The sequence below is a fragment of the Caretta caretta genome, chromosome 3 (genome assembly GCF_965140235.1).
Source record: "Caretta caretta isolate rCarCar2 chromosome 3, rCarCar1.hap1, whole genome shotgun sequence".
Lineage (NCBI taxonomy): Eukaryota > Metazoa > Chordata > Testudines > Cheloniidae > Caretta > Caretta caretta.
Window position 1 is genome coordinate 148,984,575 of NC_134208.1, and position 12,809 is coordinate 148,997,383.

Here is a 12,809-nt window from a genome sequence, read left to right on the forward strand (position 1 = left end):
GCAGTCAGGGGGTGGGAAGTGGGAGGAGGCGGGGGCCAGGCCATTTGGAGAGGCACAGCCTTCCCTACCCAGCCCTCCATAGAGTTTCATAACGGCGATGTGGCCCTTGGGCCAAAAAGTTTGCCCACCCCTGCTCTAGGGCCATCAATCCACCACCAGATTTGCTTTATTAAAAGAGCAGGTGGAGAACCCAACTCCCAGTGTTCAGAAATTAATCCATGGTTCCAGGGATGTCTCCCAGATGCTATTCCAGAAAGCACTGGGATTCTAATTAACTCCCTCCTGCCCATCACTCACCTCGTTGGTGAGGTGCCTCGGAGAAGCCATAGCCTGGGATGGATGGGCAGATGACCTCAAACACCACATCTTCATTCAGGCCGTGCCCAGCTGGGTCAGTGAGCAGTGGGATGATCTTATAGAACTCATAGAAGGAGCCAGGCCAGCCATGCACCATCAACAAAGGCCTGGCTGCCTGACCCTTGGGGATGCCAGGGGGCTTCACATGGACAAAATGGACTTCAATCCCTGCCACAAACCCAAGAGAAAAAAGTTAAGGCTCCAATTGCTTCTCAGCGCCTGGCCTAGACCCTAAAGGAGAGACGGAAATTCCTAGCCAGTGTTCACGGCAGGGCCACACAGAAAACCACAGCAGAGAGAGGAAGGTGCTCAGCTGGAGCTGGGTGCCCTCTACCCCTTTGGATTTATGTTTGCTCCTTTGTGGATGAGGAATAACGCCACAGTGAGAGAGGCCCAGACCCCAGCAACTACGTCTCTTGGGAAAGGAGTCCTAAATTTGTTCTCCTGAAGCTGATTCCTGTGAGGTGGTGACCCTAGCAGACAATGGATGCCTTGGATACCTCTGCCTGCTTTACTATATCTCACTGCAATGCTGAGCTCTGCATGGAACAAGCAGCCTAGTCTCGGGTTCCAGAGAAACCTGCATAGGAGGGCAGATGAGAGGAAGATGGGGGGAGGGATAGCTCAGTGGTTTGAGCATTGGCCTGCTAAACCCAGGGTTGTGAGTTCAATCCTTGAGGGGGCCATTTAGGGATCTGGGGCAAAAATTGGGGATTGGTCCTGCTTTGAGGAGGGGGTTGGACTAGATGACCTCCTGAGGTCCCTTCCAACCTTGATATTCTATGATTCTAAGTGAAGTGGGGGATCTCAGAGAATTGTGGGAGCTCCAAGGATGGAGTGCTAGGGATGGGAAAGAAATGGAGGGGTGATTCATGAGTGAGGGGACAGGACAATGGGGCAGCTAGACAAAGAAAATAGAGGGAACTTGTTAGGAGCACCAGGGCCGCTAGGGGAGCAATAGGTGGGTGCTCCATGGAGGAAGAGGCACCAGGACCTCTGGAGGAGGCAAAGGGAGCATTCAGGGGCAGCTGAGACTCACCTTCAATGGTTGTTTTAAAATGTGGATATTGGTTCACAATTTCCAGCTGCTTCTGCCAGTTGAACTGGTTCCTCCAATAAGCAACAACTCTCTGCAGGTAGGTGGAGTTGAAACCATACTGGAAGGCAACTCCCTCCAGTGGCGGTGTGTAGCGAGCCTGGTCCAGGCGCTGGTGCAGTTCCTGCAGAGGGAGAGTTCCCACACTGCTCCATCCCAGGCCAGGCTCACAGGGGCTGCTCTCAGTTCCCATTACCCGCTGGAGGAATTGTTCTAACAGGGGAGCCAAGGATAAAGTCTCCTACCTGCCCAGGGCCTTAAGGAGGCAGCTCTGCTTTCTATATCATTATCTGGGACCCAAAGGGCACCGTTCAGGCAGCCACATGCCACACCGGGCCTCCTGGATTAGGTACATGGTGAAAATATGTTTTGTATGTTATTGGTTAGAACCAGGAACTAGGGACAGAACTCCTTGGTTCTACTCCTGGCTCTGCCTCTGACTTGCTATGTGACCTTGGTGAAATCACTTCCCTTCTCTGTCTCAGTTTCCCTGTCTATACAGTGAGGTAATCCTACTGACATAATGCAGATTAGGGACTGGGAGGCTGTTAATGACTGCAAAGGGTTTTGAGCTCCTTGGAGGAAAGGTGGGTAGAAGGGCCTGCTGCATGGAAGTGCCAGGTTCTAGTCTATCAGCATTCTCCTAGAGAGCCTAAAGCATCCTGCTTGGTGAAAGGAACTGTTTTGCCAACACCTGGGTTTAACCCTATCTTTTTACCATGGTGCTGGATTATGAGCCCTGGGAGCTGAAGGCATCTTTTTATTCGTAATATGGATCTGGCATGGAACCCCATACTGCCCCAGCAAGTGTGCCTCACCCCTGCCCTGGAGAGACAGTGCTATTCAGGCCTTGAAGCCTGAGCAGAGACACCAAACAACAGAGATAACTGGTGCCAGAGGCAGGGTGGTTTTGTGATCTGGCCACCCAACATGAGCAGCTCCTCAATCAAATCAAATAACAGCAGCTTTCAGTCACTACTGACAGGGACTGGAATGGAACTGGTGACCTAAAGGTGAAAGTCTCTATTGCTCAATCCTAGTTACCTGCCCTGCCCACTGCTAGTAAATTAGAATCTTAGTGGTAGGCATAGTCTGCACTTTCCCATAATAGTTCTGCCAGTGCCCCGCACTCTGACCTGCAGCCTCCCTGCTATTTCCAGCCCTGGGCTCCCCACACACTGCTCTGCCAGCGCCCTTAACCCCTGACCTGCAGCCCTCCTGCTATTCCAGCCCTGGATTCCCCACACACAGCTCAACTGATGCCCTCAATCCTGACCTGCAGCCCCTTGCTATTCCTAAACCAATACAGACAGCTCTACCATTCAGTGCATCTCAGTCTCCACCAGCAGCTTCTGCTGTTCCAGACGTAGGCCTCTCAGCAGAAACTGTCTTGACCTCTGTGGAGATTTTGATAAACTTCCCTTAGACTGGGGCTCAGAAAACTCGGTTATTTTGTGATCTAATTTGGACTAGAACTCACGTGTGGAGGGATGGATAGCCAGTACATTGTCCCACAGTGCCAGACAGCTGTGCTGGTGTATTCAAGTACAACGCTAAGGTCACTAGGACATCACCTTGAAGCAGTTAGATGGATCTGACTGGCTAACTCTACCTCTCACTCTGCTTTCTATTCCCCACCAGCTTCCCCTCCCTGGATACTTCTCCCAGTTCCCTATTCTCAGTCAGTGATACCTGAATTTCCCTGTCAGAGGTTTCAATTTGGAAGGATCGTATTCTCTCATCTTCTTTCTCTCTTGGCGGCCTCTTGCCTGAGCCCCACCATCCATCTCCCATTTCTAGAGTCTTGATCTTCCGTCTAGACAGGAGCCAATAAACCAGGAGCCCTCCAGCTCCCAGAGCAGCAGGGGCCAGAATTACACTCCTCCAGGGATATTTAAAGGACCTAGGAAGACACAAGATGCTCAGATTCAGGAACAAAAGCTTCAAGACACTGAGACTGCACCAAGACCCGTATACATACATGGTGAGTTTGGGAGAGGATAAGCACCCACAACTCCTATGAAGTCAACAGGAGCCATGAGTTCCCTCACCTCAGGAGATCAGGCCCTCTCAAGTTGGGGACACTCAGAATAAGTGACCAGCTCTGAAGATGTCGGCCTAAGTGCCTGGAAGCAGGTTAGAAACAGAACAACAATTTCAACAAGAGCTGAACAGAACTGCACCAGCTGGAGAGAAGGTTCTAGGCTTCCACAGACCTCCCCCACCAGCTCTCCAACAGGCCATCAAGATACCACACCTGTAACTAATGAAACATGGGTTGAGGAGCCTGGATCACCACCTGCCTGGACACTGGTCACAAGGCTACCTAGGCCCTCTCCTTGTGGTGACCAGCAATCCCATATTCTTAACAGCAGAAAAAATATCTGCACAGACTGGGGAACTGGCCACGGGGGACACTGGGAGGCCTAATGTTCAGATATACATTAGCACTGCAGTGGGGGAGGGGAGCACACATGTATATCTCAAGGTAGCCAAGTCAGCTCATCCAATAAAGAGCTGGATTTGTGTCACTGCCATGCATGGGAGTGTGATCATAGAATCATAGAAGATTAGGGTTGGAAGAGACCTCAGGAGGTCATCTAGTTCAATCTCCTGCTCAAAGCAGGACCAACACCAACTAAATCATCTCAGCCAAGGCTTTGTCAAGCCAGGTCTTAAAAACCTCTAAGGATGGAGATTCCACCACCTCCCTAGGTAACCCATTCCAGAGCTTCACCACCCTCCTAGTGAAACAGTGTTTCCTAATATCCAAACTAGACCTCCCACACTGCAACTTGAGACCATTGCTCCTTGTTCTGTCATCCGCCACCACTGAGAACAGCCTAACTCCATCCTCTTTGGAACCCCCCTTCAGGTAGTTGAATGCTGCTATCAAATCCCCCCTCCCTCTTCTCCAGACTAAATAACCTCAGTTCCCACAGCCTCTCCTCATAAGTCAGGTGCCCCAGCCCCCTAATCATTTTCGTTGCCCTCCGCTGGACTCTCTCCAATTTGTCCACATCCCTTCCGTAGTATGGGGACCAAAACTGAACACAGTACTCCAGGTGTGGCCTCACCAGTGCCGAATAGTGATGGGGGAGGAGGGTGGAGTTTCCCAATGCACAGCAAGAGTGGACTCTGGGGTAAGGGAAGACAATGGCCGTCAACCTCTGGAAGGAAGCGTCAGCACAGGAGCATTGAGACAATTTCCCCCAACTCCACTCTGCAGGGCCTTCCACATGGTTTCATCACAGGTTTGAACATCCTCTAGGTCACCACTGGACCTGAGGCCTTGGTTTCTCCACAGAAGCAAAGATCTGCAGGGCTGTTGACGCTGGTAGACCAAGTGGCAGCTCTTGCCAAGGTTGTAGGCATTAGCTAAGAACTGACAAACTCATAGCTGGAAACCAAACCAGTTCACCTTTATGTTAGTTTTGTTCAGAATATGTATTAGTCTTATAAGAAGGCATTTAGTATTTAGACTCTATTAAATGCTTGTAAGTTGCTGCATGCATTAATCTCACTTGTAATGTCTGTACGCCATACTACAAGGTAAAATATAAGTTTGTTTTATAATTGCAAAAATGCCTGCTCTGAACTTGTGAACTAGACAGTAAAGTGGCTCCCCCTGCCTATCCAGGAGGACTATCAAAATTAAGTGAGCTATTGTAAGAAAAAAGCTTTGCTGATTACCCCATCCACCCATGGGCAAGTATGTACAGAAGGCCTCGTCCTATCGGTTTAGATGCTGGAAGAGGGAAATAAAATTAGCTAAAATGAAGAATTTTCATCTCTTTGCTATTTGGATTCTCACAGGGCTGGAGCTAAGAAACAAAAAGCAGAGATTCCCAGGGTCAACCTGGGTTAACCCCTAAAAAGAGATTCAATGCTGATAGATTATATCTGTCACCTTTTGAATCACAGATTGAAATTCATCGGTGTATATATGCTTGCTTGCTTTAGCCTGTAAATAACTCATTTCTTTTTCCCAGTGAATAAACCTTTAGTTAGTTTATTACAGGATTTGCTACAGGAGTTGTCTTTGGTGAGAGTTCTAAGGTACAGATCGATCTGGGGTAAGTGACTGGTCTTTGGGCTCTGGAAACAACCTTAATATTTTGTGATTTTTGATGTAACTGACCATTTATCACTAAGTCTAGCTTGCCTGGGTGGCAAGATAGACTGGCGAGCCCAGTAAGACTGGTATAGTGATCTAGGAGTTCACATTGGTTACTCGGTTGGTGAAATCTAATTACAGAACATACCACCAGTTTGGGGTGTCTACCTGGTTTTGACAGTCTGCCCTGAGGTTGGCCACTCCAGACAGCGTGACAAGGGCCATCTCTGTCTGGTGCCCCCATTCCTTCCCCAGGGCTGTCACTCTCTAGGGCCCATACTCACCATGACACTGGCCCTATATCATGTTGCAAGATGGTGCTGTAAACTCAGGCTATCTAGGAAAGTGTCACGTAATCAGGGCAGGCACTAGCAAATATGAGGTATCATTTAAAGCCATTCAATCATCCCTCAGCTATGTAGTCTCCAAGCCTTGCTCCAGCTCTTCTGCCAGTTGTGGAAATAGTGACTGTGTCTAGACTTGGCATGGAGGAAGTTAGGAGGGTCAGGAAAGGAGATTTGTGGGGACACAAAGAGTGTGAGGGGCTGCCCTGTGTCTAGCCAGGGCAGTGAAAAAGGGGGAGACAGCAGCATTTGCTCCCACTCCACCCACATGATCTGGAACAGAAGCAGCTCCTGCAGGGCTTGGGTTGCCACCTCTGAGGTGCAAAAAAAATGGGAGATCTTGCTGATCCTGAGCCAATAAAACTGGCCAGCTGGCAGTGTGTCCTGAGCACCCTGACAGATTTCCCCAGACAGCTACCTCAAAAAAGGGATGATCCTGGGAAAACCAAGATGGATGGCACCCTTAGTTACTGGAGACCCCGCGACTGAAACGGGGCAGCATTCTCTGAAACAGCCCCAGTCAAGTTGCTGAGCAGGAGGCTCCTGCCAGTTCTGCCTGCCAAGAGGGAGCAGGGCTCCTGAGAACAAAAAGCCTAAGCTGCCCCCTTCATGGTGCTTTCCGGGCGCTGAGCAGTTTACGCAACAGGTAATCGAATCCCCGTGCACTTAAATCCCAGAGGTTTAACTGCCTGGAGGCCTGAAACACAGAGTATCATGGCAGGTTATGGCACCAATTTAGGGCTGAGCAGCTTTAACCCTGCTAATCCGCATCAAGTGGCTCAGATCAGCAGCCCCTTGACTGCCTCAAGGCAGTGTTCACTAGCAAAGCGTTCTCAGTCCAGGGAGTGCATAGGCAGCCACTCCCAGGTGACGCTTCCGAATGGAATGGCTACACTGGGTAGTGTTCTGTTCCCAGCATTAGATTAGTGCTGGAGCTTGGACCAAGGGCCCTGTTTGACTTCACCCCTCTGCCATGATTCTGGATGACAAACAGCACAACCCCATAGCACTCGCCCCCAAAGGGCTCTCCTGCTGCACTCACCGGACACTCTGAAGGATTTGCTGCCACATGTCTGTACAAGTGCCTGTGACTTGCAGTTCAGCTCTGCCCAACTCTAGTGCTGGACTTAGAAACTCTCACGCCCCAACCGCAGCTACCGCCTTCTCTGCTTTCTCAGTGAGGATGCAAACTACCTATATATAGCCTGCTAGTGCCACCTGCTGCCTTCATGTGGAATTGCAAATGGCCCAATCACCTGGGCACCTCTCCAATTCACCTATAGTTTTGGATGAGACAAAAAAGTGAGGCCCTGTCCTAAGCATCAGGGTGTTTTAGCTGCATTCTAGCCTAGGGAATCATATTTTGCCTCCCTAACATTCCATTGCAGTCTCATTTGGATAAAGGATTCTCCTTCACTTCCTGTCCTAAACTGCCTTGTAGTACCATTAGTGCAGAATGGCTGCTGTATTTCACCCATGAGATGCTGGTATTTCAGTGATGGGGGAAGAAACTTCCTCTGTCTATGCGGTGTTCCAGGTGAAATGGAATAATTCATAGATTTCAAGGCCAGAAGAAACCATTGTGATCATCTAGTCTGACCTGCTGTGTAACAGGCCAAAGACCTTCCCTGAAATAATTCCTGTTTGAACTAGAGCATGTTTTTTTTTAGAAAAACAACAATCTTTCTAACCATCAGAGGAGTGAAGTTTTGGAATAGCCTTCCGAGGGAAGTAGTGGGGACAAAAGATCTATCTTGCTTTAAGATTAAACTCGATAAGTTTATGGAGGAGATGGTATGATGGGATAACATGGTTTTGGTAATTAAATATTCATGGTAAATAGGCCCAATGGCCTGTGATGGGTTTTTAGATGGGGTAAGATCCAAGTTACCCGGGAAGGAATTTTCTGTAGTATCTGGCTGATGAATCTTGCCCATATGCTCAGGGTTTAGCTGATCGCCATATTTGGGGTCGGGAAGGAATTTTCCTCCAGGGCAGATTGGAAGGCCCTGGAGGTTTTTCGCCTTCCTCTGTAGCATGGGGCACGGGTCACTTGCTGGAGGATTCTCTGCTCCTTGAGGTCTTCAAACTACAATTTGGGGACTTCAATAGCACAGATATAGATGTGAGGTCTTTTTTAGGAGTGGTGGGTGAAATTCTGTGGCCTGCATTGTGCAGGAGGTCAGACTAGATGATCATAATGGTCCCTTCTGGCCTAAATATCTATGAATCTATGAATCTATGAATCTTTGAGATCCTTGGTGCTGAAGACCCATTTGCTGAGAGTCTCTTTGCATTTTCAGGGCAGCCTGCACCTCTGGCAGCGGGAGGAAAGTGGGTTCCCTGGGTCTTTCGGAGCCTGGCATTTGGATTCATAAGCAGAGACTGTATTAAGAAATCAAGTGAATGAGGAGCACAGAACGAAGAATTAGAACCCAACCATGTGGAAGGCAGCTGGGAAATCCTGTAAGAATGCTAATTAAAGTGCAACAGACTGTGATCTCTTTGCAATGAAGGAGAGTCCAAGGGACACCTTATACTGGGAAATCCTTATTATTTATTTCTTAGCAGTAAATACAAGTGAAGTGGCCTGTGCAGTTAGATGAGGAAGTGGCTCAAAGATCTCAAGGTAAAATCCTCAGTATGAGGATTGCGGGAAAGGAACCAACATAGATAGTTAAGGCTCCAAAGAGAAAGATAAGGGCTGAATGAATTACTGCTGTTAAAGGGCTAAGGGGAATCAGATGGATTTTAGCTAAGATATAAGGGGAGACAGTTTTGGGCTATTAATAAAAAGGAGGCAAGGGGAGATAGGGGACTCCTCATTGTTTTTGCTGATACAGACTAACATGGCTAACACTCTGGATCCTGGTATGGTTGAGACTAAAACTGCATTTTCAATAGGGCTCTAAAGCACTGAAGTTTTGTCTGTGTGGAACTGAGGAAGCCCTGGAGGGAAAAAGAGTGCAAGGGAATCCTGGGAAATCGTCTACTCTTGGACTACAGCAGTATCTACCCAGTAAACAAGAATAATTTTCTGTTAAACTGCTACCTCTAGTGGCCAAAATGCAGAACATTTGGCAGGAGTAGCTATAGCAGAATTCAACAAGACTTTCATATAATTTTAATGTGCATCCTAAGTCCACGCATTTTCTCAGGGAGATATCTGGTTTGAACTACAAAACTCTTTACTATTTACTTTATTCCCCTTTTTCTCGATACATCTGAAATGAGCAGAGGTTGACCACATGTAATATACTGACTTTCTCCTGACATGCTGCAAATTAATTCAGCTGCTGGCAGCTCTCTCTGCACTTTTACCCTAGAGCTTTACTGCTGACCTGCCCTTCTAAAATTGACAATGCTACTGTTCTGAACAGTTGTGGGTTCAAACACTGTCAGGTGTAGTGCTTGCTTAGATTACTGTAGAATACTCTAATTGTAAGAGGGAAAGCACCCCAGAGTTTGAATGATGAACATTTAACAAGACAATTTGCCTCAATTAAGAACAGAATTAAATTAAGCAGTATCACACTTGCCATCTTAAATACACTTTGCAAACATTAACTCATCCATCCTAAGAACATGCCAAGAAAAGGGATAAAGGATTATTTTCCTCCCCTGCTTACAAATGGGAAACCTTCCCTGGCCATGGTTGCAGCAGGGCCTGAGAACCAGGAATGAACAGGAAATTGACAAGACTCTAAAGCAAAACTGATGCCTCTCCAGTTTCATTGCCCAAACTGAGTGAAAGGCAGAACGCAAACAAGCAGTATCAATAGGGAAAAGTCATGTTTATCTTTACGATTACTTCAGTCCTTTCAGCAGTCATTAGTGACATAAGGAAGGACAGGATGGGTGGCTATTAACAGCATGGCTTTGCAGTTTCCCGTTAATGTTGCTGCTTTTCATTAATGAGAGGTGTAGAATTTGTCCCATTCTGTTGCCCTTAAGTTTGATTCCAAGGCACAGTATTTGTCCTGGAGCAAAGAGAAGGGAATTCAGTCTCCATTCTACCTCAGGCATACACACAGGTACGTACATTCTCAGGATAATATTCCACCCAGGAGCTGCAAGAGGAACTCAAGAGAAGCCCTGGAGCTCCTAATCCCTTCCCAGTCTGGTCTCTAAGGAGATCAAAACCACAAAAGTGTTATTAAAGCCATATCTGATCGGATGGAATATGTAGGGCGGTGGACAGGGAATTAACTCACCCAGTGCTCATTAACAAGAATAAGAATTCCCCACTCACCCTGCTGACATTCCCCAAGCAGCTCTGACTACTTTAGCTATGGGATTCATTATCTTCATAGCAAGTAGGCTTCCACTAACAGTGCTTTCTTTTTTAAGATGTCTGTTAATTGTGCCTATCTGGCGTGCAGCAAAGTGAGGAGCAGGACCCATGGCTTTGTGACTTTTCTGAGCTTCTCCTGGCCCAGCTGCTTTTATACCGTTCAGAAAAAAAGGGTGGCAAAGAAATTTGCCTTAATGCACTTCAGTCTAGCAGATATGACTCCAAGGCCGCTGCACAGCCAGCATCTATTATAAGGGATCACAAACCTTTTAAGGACATGAACCACATTTTAATAGAGAGAGAGTTTCTTAGACATCTCCCCTCCCCTTTGCCATTGCACTTTGCTCCTACTGATCATTGCATGTCACCCCTATAATGACTATAGCAAATGCTCTCATGGCAAAGTAATAGTAAGCATTTGAGTGTATTTTAGCTCCAGTTTAGCACCTGAAAACAAGCAGGAGAAGCTGTCACAGCGTAACCAGCCAGCTCACTACACACTATCAGTAAGGGCTCCACAAATCAGCGTCTGAGCACTGCTGCTTGAAAAGGCACCTGGACATACCTTGAGTTTGAAAGGATCTCTCTAGTGCTCAATTTGTAATGAAAGAGGTGCCGGGGCTCAAGCAATTTTTTACATTCATAACTGATGCAGCAAACCCAGAGGTGCCAGGGCTATGAACTGACAAGCCCAGAGATGCCGGGGCTCAGCCCTGGCACAAATTAAGCACTATAAATCTCTCTATAAAACTAAGTCTCTCTCTATAAAACTAACTCCTATGCTATGGGCCAAAAGGTAGCTAGAGAAACTGCAATAATTTTGTGTGGATTGGGTTCCCTCTGGTGGACATAAGGAGTTCATGGCGTCACTGATAACAGTGCTTTCCCCTGTTCTAGCGCATTCATCAAAGGATCTCAAAGGCCTTTACACATGTCAATGACTTAAGCCTCACAAGTTAGTATCCTTATGCCTTATCCCTGTTTTACAGAGGAAAGAAAACTGAGACAGTGAGAGGGAAACTGGTGACTTATTCATGGTTACCCAGTGAGTCAGTGACAGAGCTGAGGCTAGAGCCCAAGAGTCCTGACTCTCAGTCTTGTGCTTTTGTATCTTGGGGTAAGATGGTAACTTGTAAAATCTAAAACAACCATTGTGATCTTCAGAGTCACTGTGAGTCTCTGACTTGAGTTTGTGGAGGTGACTGTAATGCTTGGCCCTTCTCCTTAGGCCAAGACTATAACAGGGTTCAAAAAAGAACCAGAAAAATTCATGGAGGATAGGTCCATCAATGGCTATTAGCCAGGATGGGCAGGGATTGTGTCCCTAGCCTCTGTTTGCCAGAAGCTGGGAATGGGCGACGGGATGGATCACTTGATGATTACCTGTTCTATTCATTCTCTCTGAAGCACTTGGCATTGGCCACTGTTGGAAGATGGGATACTGGGCTAGATGTTCTTATGTTTGTAGAGGAAGTGCATCCCTGGTCACACCGGCCTTGGTTAATAGTCCCTTTTTCAGAGGAACTAAGTCAGCTTCAGCATCTCAGAGAATCTCACTAAGGGAACAAATATCTCAGTGTGTAACAATGTTGCAAGGAGCCCTCCTTACTCATTGACATGCTTGGGCGACCAGGCTGTCACCTCTTCATGTGGCCACCTCATAGCTGCTGGCTAGAATATACTTGTGCTGCGTTGGGCGCTGTCCTGCATGTTCTGGCAGCTTCCTGGGAGCTTCCTTTTCTGGGCTTCTATATGCACTTTATCATAAGAACCATAACATCTCCCCACCAACTTCAAAAGTCCTGTGAACTATCCAGAGCTGATTACCAGAGAGGGCTGAGAAGCATTTCCTCACCCTCTAGGGCTGAATCTGCTGGTCATCTCCCAGTTGATTTGAAGGACCAAATCCGTCCAAGCCTATAGATAATTATAAAGGGAATGGATGAGGGTCTGACAGGAAGTTCATCTTCTAGATATGCCCTGTATAACCACTGCCCAGAAACGGCTTCACACAGGAAAAATCCACATATCACATGTTCACCTTTTAATAGTACTAAGGGCCTCTGCACAGTGCATTTCCTAGGGACCTGGTGGCTCTGTCTTGGGTCATCATTTCTTTCCAGGGGGATACAAATCCCAAGAAAATGCCCCACAACTCATTTGTTATTGCTTAAATCAAACCAAGAACTCTCATCCCTCTTGCACGGAACATGTGGCTGAGCAGAGAGCCTGTGGCCTCTGGCTGGGTTGTGGGGCCCAAGGAAGAGCTCTATCCACACCCCAATACCCACAAACAATGGGCAGGAAAAGATGACCCCTTCTCAAAGGAAACAGTGGCCTCAAGGGATTCAGCTGGTCTAGAGGAGATTTGTTTTGCGCCGAAATCTGCCCCATTCATGAATGGCGGCCTCTGTACTCAGCCTTGATTATTATATCTCGGTAAGAAATGCTGAACTCCTAAGCGCTTCTGAGCCATTAATTCCTGAATCTTATTAACAGCAAATAAATTATTACATCTGAGAGCGGCTCAAGGCATCACCTCCCTCCTCCCATGGGAAGTCTGTCCACGAGGTCTCCACGATGGCTGATGCCTCAAAACAT

The 12,809-nt window shown here is 47.4% G+C and overlaps 1 protein-coding gene across 2 annotated transcripts in view; it reads right to left on the reverse strand.

Annotated features, from left to right (window-relative positions):
• The window catches only part of LOC125633785 (epoxide hydrolase 1), a 58,389-nt gene that overhangs the window by 11,433 nt on the left and 34,147 nt on the right, over window positions 1-12,809 (reverse strand). Inside the window, exons 1-4 of one of the 2 annotated variants that reach the window (XM_048843548.2) lie at window positions 6,957-7,088; window positions 3,146-3,356; window positions 1,397-1,577; window positions 298-525 (exon numbers count right to left, since the gene is read on the reverse strand). In XM_048843548.2, coding sequence (XP_048699505.1) covers window positions 298-525; window positions 1,397-1,577; window positions 3,146-3,356; window positions 6,957-6,985 — 649 coding nt within the window. In that variant the 5' untranslated portion in view covers window positions 6,986-7,088. Of the gene's footprint in view, window positions 1-297; window positions 526-1,396; window positions 1,578-3,145; window positions 3,357-6,956; window positions 7,089-12,809 lie in introns of those variants that run through there. The other variant, XM_048843547.2, reaches the window with a different exon arrangement.